Raw genomic sequence first — 17347 nt, 5'->3', positions numbered from 1 at the left:
TCATACAGTTTTGTTGAATAGGAAATACATCATATAAAATATTTCATATTTTCATCATGTTTGTACGGTGTACTTGAGCTTGGGTCCTCAAAAATGACTACACCTCAGCAATTTTTTACTATTTKTTTTTACCAGAAAGGTGAGATTTTAACCTTTCTTGGAGTATGCAACATTACTATTGTTAATGGCTCAATAATTACTTTTGGGGRTTACGTAGATTACATTTTCGATTACATTTAGTTACATTTAAGAGGTTAAGAGAGACACATTCGAGAGRAGCAGGGCTTGCATTTGAAAGCCCCTAAGTTTTTTTTATCAAGTGATCTAAGTTCTGTTTTGCATGAAGACTATTTTGAGATGGATACCTTTTGATTTTGTATGTAAAATCTAATTTAATTAAATAAAGAAGAACTAGCCGTTTGTTTTGTTGTTGTTTTATTTCCTGTAGGWTTGACAGCCGGGGTATAAATCTGGATAATAAAAAAAAGGAGGTAGAGAAAGAAGCTCCAGCAACTCTATCTTCCTTTTCTGTCCATCCTGAGTCTACACTAGCTGGCCCTTCCAGCTTCTAAATGATTGAAGCCATGCCTCACCTCTCTGGAAGCACAGGTAAGGGCAGACACATGGCTAAGACTCATGTATAATGTTCATGTTACTACATTATTTTTATTTTTAATTTAACTTGGCAAGTCAGTTAAGAACATATTCTTATTTACAATCACGGCCTACCCCAGCCAAACCCGGACGACGCCGGGCCAATTGTGCGCTGCCCAATCCCGGCTGGATGTGATTCAGCCTGGATTTAAACCAGTGACTGTAGTGTCACCTCTTACACTGAGATGTTGTGCCATAGACCGCTGCACCACTCGGGAGCCCCCTACCACTTGGGAGCTAAGAGTGCTCTTCTTAGTACCAGCGTTTTGGGGCCAGCCAATCACAGAGTTCTGTTGTCCCTTCATTTGAATATTATTTGTCGTTAGCACTGGGCTACAGCATGCAATATGAAAAGGCCTATAAGGTAGTACAGCCTCTGCCAAGAGGTTTTTACCTTGATGGCAGAGAAGGTAGTGTGCTTGTCCTGCAGTGATGTAAAGTACTTAAGTAGTACTTTAAAGTATTTTGACTTAAGTAGTTTTTTGGGGTATCTGTACTTTACTTTACTATTTATATATCTGACTACTTTTACTTCACTACATTCCTTAAGAAGATATTATACTTTTTACTCCATACATTTTCCTTGACATCCAAAAGTACTCGTTACATTTTGAATGCTTAGCAGGACATGAAAAATTGTTTAATTCACACACTTATCAAGAGAACATCCCTAGTCATCCCTACTGCCTCTGATCCGGCGTACTCACTAAACACACATGCTTTGTTTGTAAATTATGTCTGAATGTTGGAGTATGGCCCTGGCTATCCGTAAATTTAAAAAAACAAGAAAATGTTGCCGTCTGGTTTGCTTAATATAAGAAATTTGAAATGATTTATACTTTTACTTTTGATACTTAAGTATGTTTTAAACCAAATACTTTTAGACTTTAACTCAAGTCGAATTTTACTGGGTGACTTTTACTTTTAATTGAGTCATTTTCTATTAAAGGTATCTTTACTTTTACTCAATTATGACAATTGGGTACTTTTTCCACCACTGTTGCCCTGTAATGGGATCATGCTTTTCTCGTTGTAGGGTTGCATGAGACTCTGGCCCTTCTCACCTCTCAGCTCCACCCTGATGCKAAACACAAAGAAGACCTGGTGTTCCTCAAGGATGTCTTCAGRGAGAAGAGCCTGGCGTATRTGATGAAGGTACAACCCTAAAGATMTGTCCCRCTTATGTAYCCCACTGGGTTCAAAGTTGTGTTAATGCTGTGTAGCCTAGGCTCTGGGAGCTAACTTAAGTCTTCAGYTCTTATAGGCAAGGCAGGCTGAATTTGATCTTCATWCTATGTYTGTTGCAGAGAWGGCTGGTGGGAGGAGGTATAGGAGGACGGGCTCYTTGTAATGTCTGGAYTTMAATTAACGGAACAGAGTCAAACGTGGTTTCCATATGCTTGATGTGTTTGATACCATTTCAGCCATRACTATGAGCCTGTCCTCCTATAGCTCCTCCCACCAGCCTCTGATGTGTTGTACCACAGATCCATGAGAAGTTGCGGCAGTATGAGCGGCAGAGCCCTAATCCAGTACTCCACAGCGCCTCCTGTCTGGCAGAGGATGTAAGTACACCCACAACCCCACTGAGTTGAAAACACAGGGCAGGTGAAGAAGATATGGTGGATGCCTCCTGGAACTTTGCTCTCACCTACCCAGTTAATAAATGTCAGGAAGATAGATTCAGTTGTGTTGAGTCACCAGCAATATGTCTTAGGCCTACTTATGATGACATCCTAATGCCCTGGTTGACAGTTGGCTGAGGAGATTCAGAATGGACCGATGGAAGGTGATGAGAGGGAACTGCTTCTGCTTCTGAGTGCTCCTCATCTCAAGGTACACATGTCTCACACACACACACACACGCGTCTCTCTCTCGCTCTCTCCCTCTATCTCTCTCTCTCTCTCTCTCTCTCTCTCTCTTGTTTTTTATCTCTTCAACATCATCAAAAGCAAGCACTAAGCCTTTTTTTACAGCCCAGACACAGGCTGAGTCCCAAATGGCACCCTATTCCTTACATATTGTGAAAAGGTAGTGCACTACATAGGGAATAGGGTGCCATTTCAGAGGCAGCCACAGACAGTCCTCTTCAGTCACATTAATCAAGGTCATTATGCTCAATTTAATGGCTTTTTATGTCTAACAGCTAGGGAAGAAATCACAGCTCATGACATTAGTATAGTAATATCTTCATTATACACGCTCGTTTGCACAATAGCCTGGGGGGATTTTGTCTCTCTCTTTCAATCTCTTCTCAAGGTTCTTCAGTCTCAATTTCTTTGTGCCTCTCTTTCATCCTTTCTCTCTTTCCGTGCGTTGCTCATTGAATTGATGGATTGTCTGTCCCACTCAGTTTTAGTGGAAACAAAATATTTATTATCATCGTCATTGTTTAGGATGTGTCCCATCTCACTATGGTCTGTCTCTCTCTGACCTATAGGCTATCCTGGCAGCCCATGACACGGTGGCCCAGAAGAACTTTGACCCCGTACTGCCCCCGCTGCCAGACGAAGTGGACGACGAGCTGGAGGAAGAGTCTGTGAAGATCGTCCGGTTGGTGAAGAACAAGGAGCCCCTGGTGAGTCTTGATAGGATATGATGTGATATGATACAATATGCAGTACAATTTACGTTAGCTTACAATATACGTTACAATACTTTATTGTGGGTGCATGAGATTCTGACCCTCATTTCATGGAAATTCATTTTGAGAGTCCAGTGGTACATTTAAAATATAATACGCACAACCATACTCAACCATTTAGAATTTGAAAGGCTATAAGTAGGTAGGTGTCATGCTTTGCGATTGTCTTCTGTGAGCTAGTTAAGTGTCTGTGAGCTAGTTAAGTGTCTGCGAGCTAGTTAAGTGTCTGTGAGCTAGTTAAGTGTCTGCGAGCTAGTTAAGTGTCTGCGAGCTAGTTAAGTGTCTGCGAGCTAGTTAAGTGTCTGCGAGCTAGTTAAGTGTCTGGGAGCTATAATTAAGCGCATCACCTGTTGAAATTTTCCAGGGGGCGACCATCCGCAGAGATGAGGTGACAGGGGCTGTAATAGTGGCCAGGATCATGAGGGGAGGGGCTGCGGACCGCAGTGGTAAGAGAGCAGCATGTGTAAGCACGTGTACACACACACAGCACAAACCCTCACTCCCACAACAATGCCCTACCGCTCATATGGTACTGTACCAACCATATCTTAGATCCTTCCCCGTACCGACACCACCAAAGTACCCTACCTCCTCCATTTTTCATCCACATTCATACCCACCCTCATAAACTACCAACCTGGACTCAGGGGTAGACGTAACATAGTAAATATAAATCCGAGACACTCCAATTAGTGTGATTCGTATTAGTATTTCGTATGGTATGTATTAATGTGTGGATGTCCATCCTATGATGAGCTACGAATTACAATTCGTATGATATGTTACGAATTGCAATTCGTACAATATGTTACYAATTGCAATTCGTATAATGTGTAACGAATTTGCAAAAAGTATGATATGTTACTAATTCCATTTTGTTGTGGCTAACATTAGCTAGGTGGATAGCGCTAACGTTAGCTAGGGTTAAGGTTAGGGTTAGGAGTTAGGTTACGGGGTTAGGAGTTAGGTTAAAGGGTTAGCTAARATGCTAAGTAGTTGCAAAGTAGCTAAAAAGTAGCAAGTAGTTCCAAAGTTGCTAAAATGCTTAAGTTGTCTGTGTGGAGATTCAAACACGGAACCTTTGGGTTGCTAGACGTTCGCGTTATACGCCCACCCATCCTGACCAACCAGCCTTAAGTAACCTTCTGTCTTCTGTAACCATACTGATGGGTTCTGACTTCTAAACTTGAAATACTGTTAATCATCAGGTATCCTATGGAAATGAGAAGGGCCACAGTCTGGTTTCGACACCAAAAGTMAATGATTATCTGTAGGAGGAATGTGTATGGTGGAGTCAATTAAGGTTGGATATGAGCCATGGGCTTGGAATGTACTGAGTAAAGGAAAGGCAATCACATGGTTGCGGTTACTGATAAGGGTGGAGAGCTGTGGATTAGTGAGGAGTGTGGGCCGAGGTCAGGTCAGATTAAGGGAGTTTATTACCCCCATCACTTAACTTCCTGCCTAGCAATAAATATGTAATGTTTAGAGGGAAGGAGGAGATTTCACCCAAATTAGGGTTTATATACTTGTGCTGGTGGGAACATTTACATTTACATTTAAGTCATTTAGCAGACGCTCTTATCCAGAGCGACTTACAAATTGGTGCATTCACCTTATGATATCCAGTGGAACAACCACTTTACAATACATGTCTTGGTCTGTTCAGCTGTCTGACCCTTTGGGTGTATAAACTTGGTTTGAGCTTTAATAATCGTCCGTGAGTTTTTACACAGTTTATTTACAACCTAACAATACCACACGCATCATATCATACTAATTTGAGTGTGCCGGATTTAAGTGTACTATGTTAGGTCTATTCTATGAGACCTGGCTGAAACTACAGTTCCACTTTACTCAACTCAAGCCTATCTATTGGACAGCATCCCAACCTATTACAACATAATGAAGGTTATTCATGGTCATAAAGTCCTCACCTCAAAAGTCAAACTTCTTGGTTTAAGTCAACTGGATGACTCYAGGCAGCAAATCCATCTCTCTCAACCACGACATTCTGAAGACAGAGAAGGAAGAACTTCCGATTTATACCCAAATTTGAAGTTGAACAAATATTGAAATGCTGACAGGAGAAGGGATTATATGTCATGGCCTCACAGAAATAAAACTAGTCACTACTGTATATAGACTAGACATCAAATCCTTGCGATTAGGCGTGTGTCACAAGATTGCATTTTGCAGATTATTACTGAGCGGGGTTGCAGTCAAAGCTGGTCACTGCCATTGCCATGGAAATGTTATTGACGGTGTCTGTGTTTGGTTTAGCTCATATATTTTAGAAAGTAAATGCACATGTTGGTGTTTGACTGACTGGTACTGCTTGTGTTGTTTCATGTGTGTGTGTGTGTGTTGTTTCATGTGTGTGTGTGTGTCTGTCTGTCTGTCTGTCTGTCTGTCTGTCTGTCTGTCTGTCTGTCTGTCTGTCTGTCTGTCTGTCTGTCTGTCTGTCTGTCTGTCTGTCTGTNTGTCTGTCTGTCTGTCTGTCTGTCTGTCTGTCTGTCTGTCTGTCTGTCTGTCTGTCTGTCTGTGTGTCTGTGTGTCTGTGTGTCTGTGTGTCTGTGTGTCTGTGTGTCTCCCTCCCTCCCTCAAGGTCTGGTGCATGTGGGAGATGAACTTCGAGAGGTCAACGGAAACTTGATCATTCACAAAAGACCAGATGAGATCAGTCAGATTCTGGTAGGTGTAATGCTTTGCTCTCTAATCTAGCTACTATACAGGCTATCATTGTTTTCATTGAAGACAATGAACTGCAGTAATTGATTATCAAGGTAATGTTAGCCTCGTGCTTTATCCTTTTGACTTTTATTTAACCAGTCCCAGTCACAAGGCTCCATCACTTTGAAGATCATCCCTGCCATTGCAGAGGAAGACAGGCTGAAGGAGAGCAAGGTGAGGAGGAACACCAAAACATTACATTCTTATTGCCCCAGTTCAGGTAGTGTGAAAACGTTTTCTCCCTGCTGAACACAACCCTGATTTGTTATGAGAGTATCCAGCCATAGAATTACAATGCATACTTCTATGTACTATGAACATTCTGAGGAATGTTCATAGTCCATTGACAGTCAAATCGTTATGAAGGCCATTGATGGCCAGAATGMTATGCTTTTATTTATGTATTGGCAGCTATAAAAAATAAATAAAGATATACAAACTCCCAGTAATTTATTGGGTAAAACACCAACTTGAAGGCACAGTGATGCCGAAACYTTGGRGCTTTACCCAATAAATTACTGGGAGTTTATATAGTCAGCACCTCTACACAAAATCATTTTCTCTGGGTGTGTGCCAGCTCATGCTATTTATTTATTGGCACACAAGAAAGTACAAAACAATATGATGAYAGTTTAAAAGGCAAACGAAAAGAGGGGTAGAAAACCCATAGAGGCTTGTAAGGCATCCCTTAAATGTAAGTTCAAATAAGACATATTTTAATTGTGGTGAGAGATGCACCTATTCTTCTCTTTAGAATGTCTATGCACCCCTGTCATGATTTGAACCCTGCTCTTCCTGTACTAGGTCTACCTGAGGGCCCTGTTTGACTACACCCCCTTTGAGGACAAGGCCACGCCCTGCCAGGAGGCGGGACTTCCTTTCAAGCYGGGGGACATCCTGCAGGTGGTGAGCCAGGACGATGCCACCTGGTGGCAGGCCAAGAGAGTGGGCGACAGCAACCTGAGGGCCGCCCTAATCCCCTCTACACAGTTTCAGGAGAGGTAGGCAAGACTGAATTTTTTAGAATGGTTTAAACCTTAAAGACTACAGAATAATGGACATGCCTCAAGGACAACTTACTTAAGGCCCCTGCTGTATATGATGTCATATTGCTGAATTTACCTTTAATTTGAGAAATAGATTTGTATGAGTATTCTGCATTTTCCAAACACTGTTGGGATATAATTGCCAATGATATTGGGAAGAGCCAGTAGTGTTAGTCTTGGCAGATTAGAATTTTGTTATTGTTGATTTTCTGTAAGCTGGAAGTCACCTCGCTGTGTATGATGATGTCAAATTGAGTCTCCTTTAACTTTGTGGGATTTTTATCCCATCTACACCTCTCCCAGGCGTCTTAAATACAGAATAAAGATGGGCACTTACCAGGCGCCTGTGTCACCGAAAACACCCACATGTAAGCTCTCTCAATACACCGATTCCCAATGATCACTTATATTTCACACCATTAGTAATAAAAACAGTTTTGTCTGCATTGTATTATTTGCATTCTAGAAACTCTTATACTTTATGTAGAGAAAGAGAAAAAAAGATAAAGGATATCAAAAGAGAGGAGGGATTTGAAAATGATCCTCCYATGGTTCATCTTTTTATCCAATTCGGAAGCAAATATGACAACAKATCTGTAGGTGGGCAAACAAAGGGTAATATAACTGTCCTCTCTTATATGTTTATCTGTCTGAGTGTTGACTGGGAGGTCTTACATTTTGATATGTTCTCATGTTATCTGTACCTTGACAAAAATGCATGACTTATCATGTGGGCACTGCCTGTTTGAGTTGTGTTAATTTCCCCCCCCTTTACTGCTCACCTCAGATGATCCGGCTGAAAGAGGTAGGTGGAGAGCGCACACACACACACACACATACAGACACTTGTCCAATGTTATTTTCCTTTGCCTACGTACCCTACCTGCCTTGACCCAATACTTGTAACACACCTGCCTGCTTTGCTTTACCACCCTAGCTCCCCTCCTGGACACTTCAGAAACCTCCACAGTCCACACACCCCTTCCCTCCTTACCCTCCCCCTCTCACCCTGTCTTCTCTCCCTGCTTGCCTCCCTACAGCAGACTGTGACAGTGAGGGCTCTCAGAGTGGACAAGACATAGGTGAGGGCATCACGGACTACGCTCCACTCGCCGACGCGCTTCATTTCTAGCCCACCGACGCTAAAGCGAAGCTTTACCGAGCCTCGCGGCCAAGCTAATCCACTCACTGAAAGGTCGATGTGGGCTGTTGAAACACATTTTGTTCAAATTAATGCATTACGACACCATTATTTACCCTGATGAGGTCTTTACTATGTAGCTCTAGTCCCTTTTTGAGAGTTTTAAGCGAAGGTTTACAAGATCTCCATCACACCACATCTCCTTCACCTTGACCTTTCCCTTCCTTGTGACTATGGCCATGTTCCAGACCGCCTGCAAAGCAGTCGCACTGCACACGTTAACCAATGATTGAATACTACATCATATCCATTGCAGTCGTGCGTCAGATTACATTATCATATTGAAGTGGTTACCTGCAATGTGGGTGSCCTCGAACGTGGCCTATATGACAACTTTGCTGCACTCCCCGGTCCTCAAACCCACAWCCACCTTTCTAGCTAGTATCTCTACTGCTTTGCTAATTGCTAARACAGGATCCACCTTTCATACTATGTTAGAAGTGTCTTACTGTGGCTTAATGCTGCRGAACACTTTTGCCACCTCCTTTTTGGTTTCCCGAACAGAGTTGGATCAATTCCTTTTCAATTGTGGTTGGTTGAATTAAAGTTGTGCTCCTATGGGGGAAAAAATCCACATCCAATTCAACAAACTGTTAGCAATGTGTTKGTGCTATTAGCATGGTGTGCTTCTTGTCTACTTTCAGTATGCTCTGTGGCCTTTTGTTGAGCGCCATTGCTGTGAACTTTTGTGGTGCTTGGTGTTTGCGCCTCACTATAGGTGCTTCTTGTGTTTTTGTCTATTGGTGCTTGCCTTTAAAGAGGCCTTGCGTTGGACTCATGGCTAACTCAACCAAGCTGATCTGCTCCTTTGCTGCACCATATCAAACACTGGGGCTGGTTGAGTAGTGGTCTAATGCTAGTTGTAGTTTTTCCCAATAAGAGTAAAGCGACCCCTGCTTCCTGTGGCCATGCTTTTTCCTTGGATTTTTACTCAGGTACCGTTACAGACTTTTATTCACGTCGTAGTGTGTGTGTTATGTTGCTTTTTCCTTCCATATTTTTTTGTGGGGAGGGTGAAATTGATCATTTTATCTGGAGCCCTTTGTTCAGGCAAACTAACGTTTTGTGATTGGAAGCCTTTTCTGAAAAAAGCTTCTCTCTAAATTATACTGTGAAGTTAGCCTGAGTGCTACTTTGTCTCTGCTTTCGCAAATTATGAATCATCAATGTTGTGTTATTTAATTTAAAAAACAGTCAGGTACACAGCAAAAAGGTTTAAGTGTTCATTTTAGGCACCCAGACTAAAGTGTTAAGTGCTCTTTCTTGCGTTTTGTATCTGTCTGTCCCTCATATTTGTCTGTCTTTTCGTGTGACTGTTACCTCAGCTGGTCTACGCAGAAGTTTCTGTCTGAGTAGAAAAGATCGACAGGGGTCKCCGGGAGAGCCTCACACTCCAGACTCGGCCCTGCTGGACTTCCTAATCTATGAGGAAGTGACACGCTACCAGCCCCGCCCCAGCGAGAGGCCTCGCCTAGTGGTGCTGATAGGTAAAGGACATGAGGGCTCTGTAGGTTATTAGTGTCAAGCTGACTATGGTCTTGGGATATATTGAACTACAGGTATGAGATTTAGGATTTCTGAATTTACCAATCCATAATGTTAGCTAGTTGTGTTAAAAATATACTCTCTATATATACAATACCAGTCAAACGTTTGGACACACCTACTCATTCAAGGGTTTTTCTTTATTTTTTACTATTTTCTACGTTGTAGAATAATAGTGAAGACATCAAAACTATGAAATAACACATATGGAATCATGTAGAAACCAAAATAGTGTTAAACAAAATATATTTTATATTCTTCAAAGTAGCCACCCTTTGCCTAGATGACAGCTTTTTGCACACTCTTGGCATTATCTCAGCTTCAGCTTATATTTTGAWTTGTTTAACACTTTTTTGGTTAATACATGATTCCATATGTGTTATTTCATAGTTTTGATGTATTCACTATTATTRTACAATGTAGAAAATAGTAAAAATAAAGAAAAACCCTGGAATGAGTAGGTGCGTCAACTTTTGACTGGTACTGAATATATACTGCCATTGTTTTATTGAGGAACCTTACCTGATCGGTTGAATTGTGTGTGCTTGTCATTGAAAGRGTTATTAATATCTACAACAATTGATCAAAAATGTACATTACCCAATGGAGGCTCCTCAGAGTAGGAAGGGGAGGACCATCCTCCACAGTGAATTTCATAAAAATAAAAATAGTTACATTACAAAAGTTATACTTTTTAGATAAAACTATACTAAAAATATTCAAATGTCACCAAACATTTTATTAAAACACACAGTTTTGCAATGAAGGTKTACAGTAGCCTAAACYGCACTCTGTAGTGTAGCACCATAGTGTAGCCGGAGGACTGCTAGTTTCCGTCCACCTCAGGGTACATTGACTTCAATACAAAACCTAGGAGGCTCATGGTTCTCACCCTCTTCCATAGACTTACACAGTAATTATGACAACTGCCAGAGGACATCTTCCAACCTATCAGAGCTCTTGCAGCATGAACTGATATGTTGTCCACACAATCACAGGATCAGTACTGAAAGCATAAACTACAGCTGCAGTTCATAAAATGTGGTGAGTAGTTGACTCAAAGAGAGAGAAAGACAATAGTTGAACAGTTTTGAACTCTTCAAAAATGAAGGAGAAGCGAGAGAGCAAAAGAGAGAGCGATGTCGTATTTTTAGCTTGTGAATGCAGCTAGCTAGTTTAGCCTACTCAAACACCCGGCTCAAAGAGAAAGAGATGCTATGTTAGCTAGCTGGTTATGGCTATCCAACACTGGAACTTTTCCAAGTCAATGTAAGCATTTGACTGTACACTGTACTGCATGATGGTAGCGGGTTAACTAACGCGATAGGTCTAGTAGCTATGTTGACTATGATGTTAGTGAATATGGTGACAATGATGTAGGCTGTGTGTAGCGGTTAGCAGTTATGATATGAAGGTTTGGCTTGGAACAGTGTTTTCGCCTGGTCACAGACAGCTGATTTGTTGTGCACTGAAGTCCACAAYCGAAGGGAAAAGGTGAAAAGAGGAGCACGTAGATGCAAGAAGGAATTATGTGATTATGATGTTTGTACGTGGCTGCTATGAAAGTGAACGGTGTTTGTGTGTGATCAGGGGTCTAATCCTTCAGCTGATTCTGTTGAAAAACTTTCCCTGAACAGAATCAAACATACCTGAWTTTGTCAAATAGAAACTCTCGTTTGCAACTGTTGGACAAATGTTTACACCCTAGATCAGTTAGATACAGGCAAGATTGTGCAAAGCGGTATTGAATGTGTCTCTGTCACCTTGATTACTCACATTTTGCTCTCGACCTCTGCACCTACATTGTAAACTTTCATTCATAAGCTAGGTTGTAGCATCCTCATGATGGGTATAGGGAAAATTTGAGTATCATGTAGTAGCCTAAACCTAGCGATGTTACTTTGAACTGGGTGAATGGAATATGAATGACAGTCATCCAATATGCTGTAATAGAAATAAGGCCATGCTCATAAAACAATAATCGCCCTCCCTCATCTTAAACGGCACCGACCGCTACTGACATTATCACACTRCCTTATAGAGACATTTAGAAAGGTACAAGGGAGGTCTTTTCCTCCCTTTACAAGGGAGGTCCTTCCTACCTGGACTGGCCTCTACTGACCTGCACTATAAACATGTCTGCCTATGTAATGTAGACTTGACGACAAGTGTTCAGACGGTTGGTAAACAAGGTGTTCTATCATTGTCTGTCTGGCCACAGGTTCCCTTGGGGCCAGAATTAATGAGCTCAAACAGAAGGTGATCGCTGAGAATCCCTGCCACTTTGGTGTGGCTGTACCGCGTGAGTCTCACTCACTCACTCACTCTCACACACACACTCTCTCTCCACCCCCACAAACCAACACACACACACACACACACACACACACACACACACACACACACACACACACACACACACACACACACACACACACACACACACACACACACACACACACACACACACACACACACACACACACACACACCACAACACAACACACACACACGTGACTACATTTCGCTCGCAGACGCACACACACAGAATAAGTGGCATTGTGTCCATGTTATTCTTGGTATTGTATCTGTGAATTTCCTTTCCACCCTAGACACCACTAGAGCCAAGAAGAGTCACGAGAGGGAGGGAGTGGAGTACAACTTCATCACTAAAAAGGCCTTTGAGGCTGACATTCAGAGCAACATGTTAGTTCATACTTCTAACATTATATAGATTAGCTAATCATTTTAAAAAAMAAATTAAGGAAAGTTGTGAAGATAGATATTGGGCTCAATTCAATCTGCGGAAGTTCAGCTTTAAATCCTGATTGAAATTTAAAGGCAATGTTCCCGCGTTAGCTGAGACTGCATTCACGGTAAGCGCTGCATATGCCGGCTCAATCGGAAATTACCTTAACATTTCTATTGCGGAATCTGTAACGCAGCGATACAGATTGAATAGAGGCCCTTTGTATTTATCAATAATAAAGAAATGTTGTTTCTACTGCATTGTCTTAGGCTATGTTTTGTTTGTTCAGTTTTATAGAGTATGGGGAGTACAAGGATAACTTCTATGGCACCAGTCTGGAGGCCATCCGCAGTGTGCTGGATCGAAATAAGATTTGCTTGGTGGATGTACAACCAGAGGTATGTATGTATCTCAGCCAGTGGAGGGGGAAAATGGGGACGATGGACTCATTGTAATGGCTGGAATGGAACGGTCCTCCCCTTTTCCTTACTCCACCCTCCTCTACTGACCTCAACCAACAGATTCYCATAAATATTGTAAGTACAGTGACATGTACACAATCGACTGAATAAAAAACTAAACTATTACCTGCAGTGTTTATACGTTATGTAACAAAAGTTTGTGACTATGGCACAACGTGCATGTGTCTTATGCTATTTCTGTGTAAACCATTTGAGGTCAACCCGAACCATGTGTATTGTGCCGTCCAGGATGACCATCATGATGAGGAATGTGTTCTGTTCTCCATCAGGCACTGAAGGTCCTATGGACATCTGAGTTTAAGCCTTATGTCATATTTGTGAAGCCTCGTATCCATGAGAGCCACTGCAAACGTCACGGCTCCTCTTCGTCACTCAGTGTAGGCATCACTGTGAGTCATCACACACACACACACACACACACACACACACACACAACACACACCACCACACACACACACACACAACACACAACACACACACACACACACACACACACACACACACACACACACACACACACACACACACACACACACAACACACACACACACACACACACACACACACACTTAGGGACAGGAGTTTTTCCTGATACTGGTTGCATAACCAGGAAAAACCACACACATGCCAGCCACACACTTAGGCATAACCTTTTCCCCCAAGACAACACACTACAGACTGAAGACCATAATATACATTTAAAAACAAACACATTCACCCTATCAATACAACAATGCTATAGACAACCCACCAATCCTATAGACAACCTACACCTTTAAGACAAACTCACCCTATGGACACACCCAACCTCGTATGGATGGCAGTCACATCCTATTGATAATACATAGGTATGTAGCTACAGTAAAACCAATGCTTTTAAAACATCTGATAGTCCCGAATCTCTCTCCATTCTCTCTGCCCCGTGGTTAGGAGGAGGACCTTCAGGAAATGAGGCAGTCGGCCGTGCTGATGGACGAGCGCTACGGTCACCTGGTGGACCGGGTACTAGTGAAGGAGGACTTGGCCAGTGCCTGTGTAGAACTCCGGGATATCTTGCAGAGGGTTGAGACGGAGGTTCACTGGGTGCCTATTTGCTGGGTCCGAACCACCTAGCATACACTCCCTGGCGCTACAGAGGGGCTATTGCATATAACGCAATTAAAACCATGCCATTAGAAACTAGKGGGTGACGTTGAGATAATGGGAATGGGTTTGAACTTGTAAGTGTTTCACTGCCATTGTGTTCAATCACTACCATAATCTCACAAGCCAGAACCAAATCTCAGATGCGCTTATGTTAACAGTCACGAGAGACTACCACTGCCAGAGTGATGGTGTTGGTGGTGGCAAACTGACATTGAGATGAGTGGAGGACAAKGAGGGAACTTGGGAATGGGACCTTTCCACTAGGACAACGGCTACCGGTGGTGACTCAAGTGAATACAGTGGAATCATTTGGAGCAGTTTGGGTTGCCTGGCTCTTGACGGACTCTTAAGAGCCTTGTCGTTGCCTTTACACGTTGGATCAGAAGTATTGGCTGTGGTCACCTCAAGATCAAGTCTATTTTGCATTGCTGAATTGTGGACAGTTTAAACATTTGTATTATTCATTCATCCTCATTGTATGAGCTTGTCCTGTTTACTTAATCTTTAATAGAGGCTYTGCGCAATGGGGACTTGTGGATACTGGCTGAACTAAAGCATAGTAATCAAATGTTGTTGATCAGTAGGCTAAGATACTGTAAGTCCCAAATGGAAGGGTAACATATTGTAGCCTCAGACTCCACAGAAATCTGCCAAAATAAGCTCAATAACTTAATGCATCCACARACTCCTACTGAGCATTCACCTGTATTGTGAGTAGGCCTACGCCATCTTGATCTATAGTAGAGCATAATACTCCTAATTAGCAATGTGGCAACAACCATGAAAAAGCATATAATACTTGCATGTGAGACTAATGGTCTTGAAAATGTATACTATTTATCAGAGCCGTGCATCCTATAATAATCTAGAATGTGTACAGTAGATTAGTCTAGTAAGTACTGAACATCAAACAGAATGCAGTACAAATATTGGTTTTCAATGATACATAACAGATGTGGGCAAGATGGAGATAGGATTTCATTATGAATGATCAATTATGATTACTCATTGTATGCAAATTAATACTGAGGACTGTGTGCTTGTGATAAATCTCTCAAATGGAATTCAATAAAATCTCTTCCTTAAAGATACAAGGTGACCCTGTTGATTTGGCCTCACTCTTCAATGTCCTAGCCGTGGTTACACCTGGCACCATCATGTGGTTTTTCTGATTTGATAAAGTTGATCTGATCACAGTTTACTGCGTCTCCTCATGGTATTAAAATGTGTCTCTTATGCGTCCACTATGTCCGCATTGTGACCAGATTTCCTGGTCCCTCTCTATACACATTTTTGGAATGATATTTAGTCAATGGTGCCAGGAGAGGACAAGAAATGGAGGAAAGAATAATTGAGAAAGAGCCCTGGAATTCTGCCCAGAGGGGTTTACCTCATTCAGTTATGTTCTGAGGGCAACTCCGCACCCAGGGCAGATCAAATTTATTGGTTTGATGAAAGCTCAGTGGGTGGAGTTTACGGGTGAGTGTAAAATAAAGACAAGGCTGGCAGGGAGGTAGGCCCCTAAACCATTTCCCATGCATTGTCTATGGGGTTTCTTAACAAAACCGGGTGTAATATAATTCTGGCCACTGGTTGGTTTTGTGGCGTTAGTCAGTCTGATTTCGCATGGGGAACACTGTAAACTGGAAGAGGTGCATATTTCTTCGCCCAGCAAGAGTCACAGAAGTGGTAAGATGAGGAGTGTTGGTGTGTGTCCAGTTGGCAATAACAGCTGGTGCGCAATGTCTAATATTAAGGAAGTCTGGAGGTATTGCTCGCCTGAGGTAGAGTACCTCATGAAAAGCTGTAGACCACACTACCTACCAAGAGAGATCTATATTTTTCGTAGCTGTCTATTTACCACCACAAACCGATGCTGGCACTAAGACCGCACTCAATGAGCTGTATAAGGCCATAAGCAAACAAGTAAATGCTCATCCAGAAGTGGCACTCCTAGTGGCCGGGGACTTTAATGCAGGCAAATTTAAATCAGTTTTACCTAATTTCTACCAGCATGTCACATGTGTAACCAGAAAACAAACCTCTAGACCATCTTTACTCTTTACTAGACGCAAACAAAGATCTCCCTCGCCCTCTATTCGCTCAATACGGAAGTGMTCAGATGACGCAGATGCTATGCTACAGGACTGTTTTGCTAGCACAGACTGGAATATGTTCAGGGATTTATCCAATGGCATTGAGGAGTATACCACCTCAGTCTCGGGCTTCATTAATAAGTGCATTAATGATGTCGTCCCCACAGGCAAAGCATCAATACAGGACTAAGAATGAATGCTACTACACCGGCTCTGACGCTCGTCTGATGTGGCAGGGCAAACTATTATGGACTACAAAGCGAAACCCAGCTGCGAGCTGCCCAGTGACGTGAGCCTACCAGACGGACTAAATGCCTTTTTATGCTCGCTTCGAGGCAAGCAACACTGAAGCATGCACAATTGTGTGAAAAAGGATATCAATTGTTCAGATCTGGATTGACAAGTACGCTAAATTACAAAACCTCTAGGGCTTAGTCTACACAAATTAAATAAAGGATGCAGGACCTGAGCCCGAGGACCATGCCTCAGGACTACTTGGCCTGATAACTCTTGGCTATCCCTGTCCCCAGTCCACCTCGTCGTGCTGCTGATCCTGTTTCTGTCTGCGGCTATGAAACCCTGGCTTGCTCAGGACTCACCGGAAGTGCTACCTTGTCCCAGACCTGCTGTTTGATCCTGTCTCTCTCTACCGGACCTGATGTCTCAACTTCTAAATGCTCAGCTATGAAGAGACAACTGTGATTATTATTTGACCCTGCTGGTCATCTATGAATGTTGAAATGTCTTGAAGATCAATCTGGTGTAAATGGCTGTACTATTTTATAATCTCCACCAGCACAGCCAGTAGACTGGCCACCCCTCAGAGCCTGGCTCCTCTCTAGGTTTCTTACTAGGTTCCTGTCTTTCTAGGGAGTTTCTAGCGTGTCAATGCAAGTAGTCTGGGTGGCCATTTGATTAATTGTTCAGAATTCTTATGGCTCGGGGGGTAGATGATGTTAAGGAGCCTTTTGGACCTAGACTTGAAGTTCCGTTACCGCTTGCCGTGCGGTAGCAGAGAGAACAGTCTATGGCAACCAAGACCAAGGAATG

The 17347-nt window shown here is 42.4% G+C and overlaps 1 protein-coding gene across 2 annotated transcripts in view; it reads left to right on the top strand.

The window, feature by feature from the left end:
- LOC112069049 (MAGUK p55 subfamily member 3) overlaps positions 1 to 15300 on the top strand; it is a 30316-nt gene extending 15016 nt beyond the window's left edge. The window contains exons 2-19 of one of the 2 annotated variants that reach the window (XM_024136312.2): positions 449 to 609; positions 1691 to 1809; positions 2142 to 2219; positions 2410 to 2490; positions 3096 to 3233; positions 3664 to 3745; positions 5908 to 5993; positions 6132 to 6206; positions 6837 to 7033; positions 7382 to 7446; positions 7866 to 7883; positions 8119 to 8160; positions 9605 to 9766; positions 12046 to 12126; positions 12437 to 12530; positions 12863 to 12971; positions 13325 to 13444; positions 13986 to 15300. In XM_024136312.2, coding sequence (XP_023992080.1) covers positions 573 to 609; positions 1691 to 1809; positions 2142 to 2219; positions 2410 to 2490; positions 3096 to 3233; positions 3664 to 3745; positions 5908 to 5993; positions 6132 to 6206; positions 6837 to 7033; positions 7382 to 7446; positions 7866 to 7883; positions 8119 to 8160; positions 9605 to 9766; positions 12046 to 12126; positions 12437 to 12530; positions 12863 to 12971; positions 13325 to 13444; positions 13986 to 14168 — 1767 coding nt within the window. In that variant the 5' untranslated portion in view covers positions 449 to 572 and the 3' untranslated portion in view covers positions 14169 to 15300. The remainder of the gene's footprint in view (positions 1 to 448; positions 610 to 1690; positions 1810 to 2141; positions 2220 to 2409; positions 2491 to 3095; positions 3234 to 3663; positions 3746 to 5907; positions 5994 to 6131; positions 6207 to 6836; positions 7034 to 7381; positions 7447 to 7865; positions 7884 to 8118; positions 8161 to 9604; positions 9767 to 12045; positions 12127 to 12436; positions 12531 to 12862; positions 12972 to 13324; positions 13445 to 13985) is intronic. The other variant, XM_070438385.1, reaches the window with a different exon arrangement.
- Positions 15301 to 17347: the final 2047 nt, after the last annotated feature.

This window comes from Salvelinus sp. IW2-2015, unplaced genomic scaffold (assembly GCF_002910315.2).
Source record: "Salvelinus sp. IW2-2015 unplaced genomic scaffold, ASM291031v2 Un_scaffold871, whole genome shotgun sequence".
NCBI lineage: Eukaryota > Metazoa > Chordata > Actinopteri > Salmoniformes > Salmonidae > Salvelinus > Salvelinus sp. IW2-2015.
Note: the sequence above shows the minus strand (reverse complement) of the source record. Positions and strands in the feature narration are given on the sequence as shown.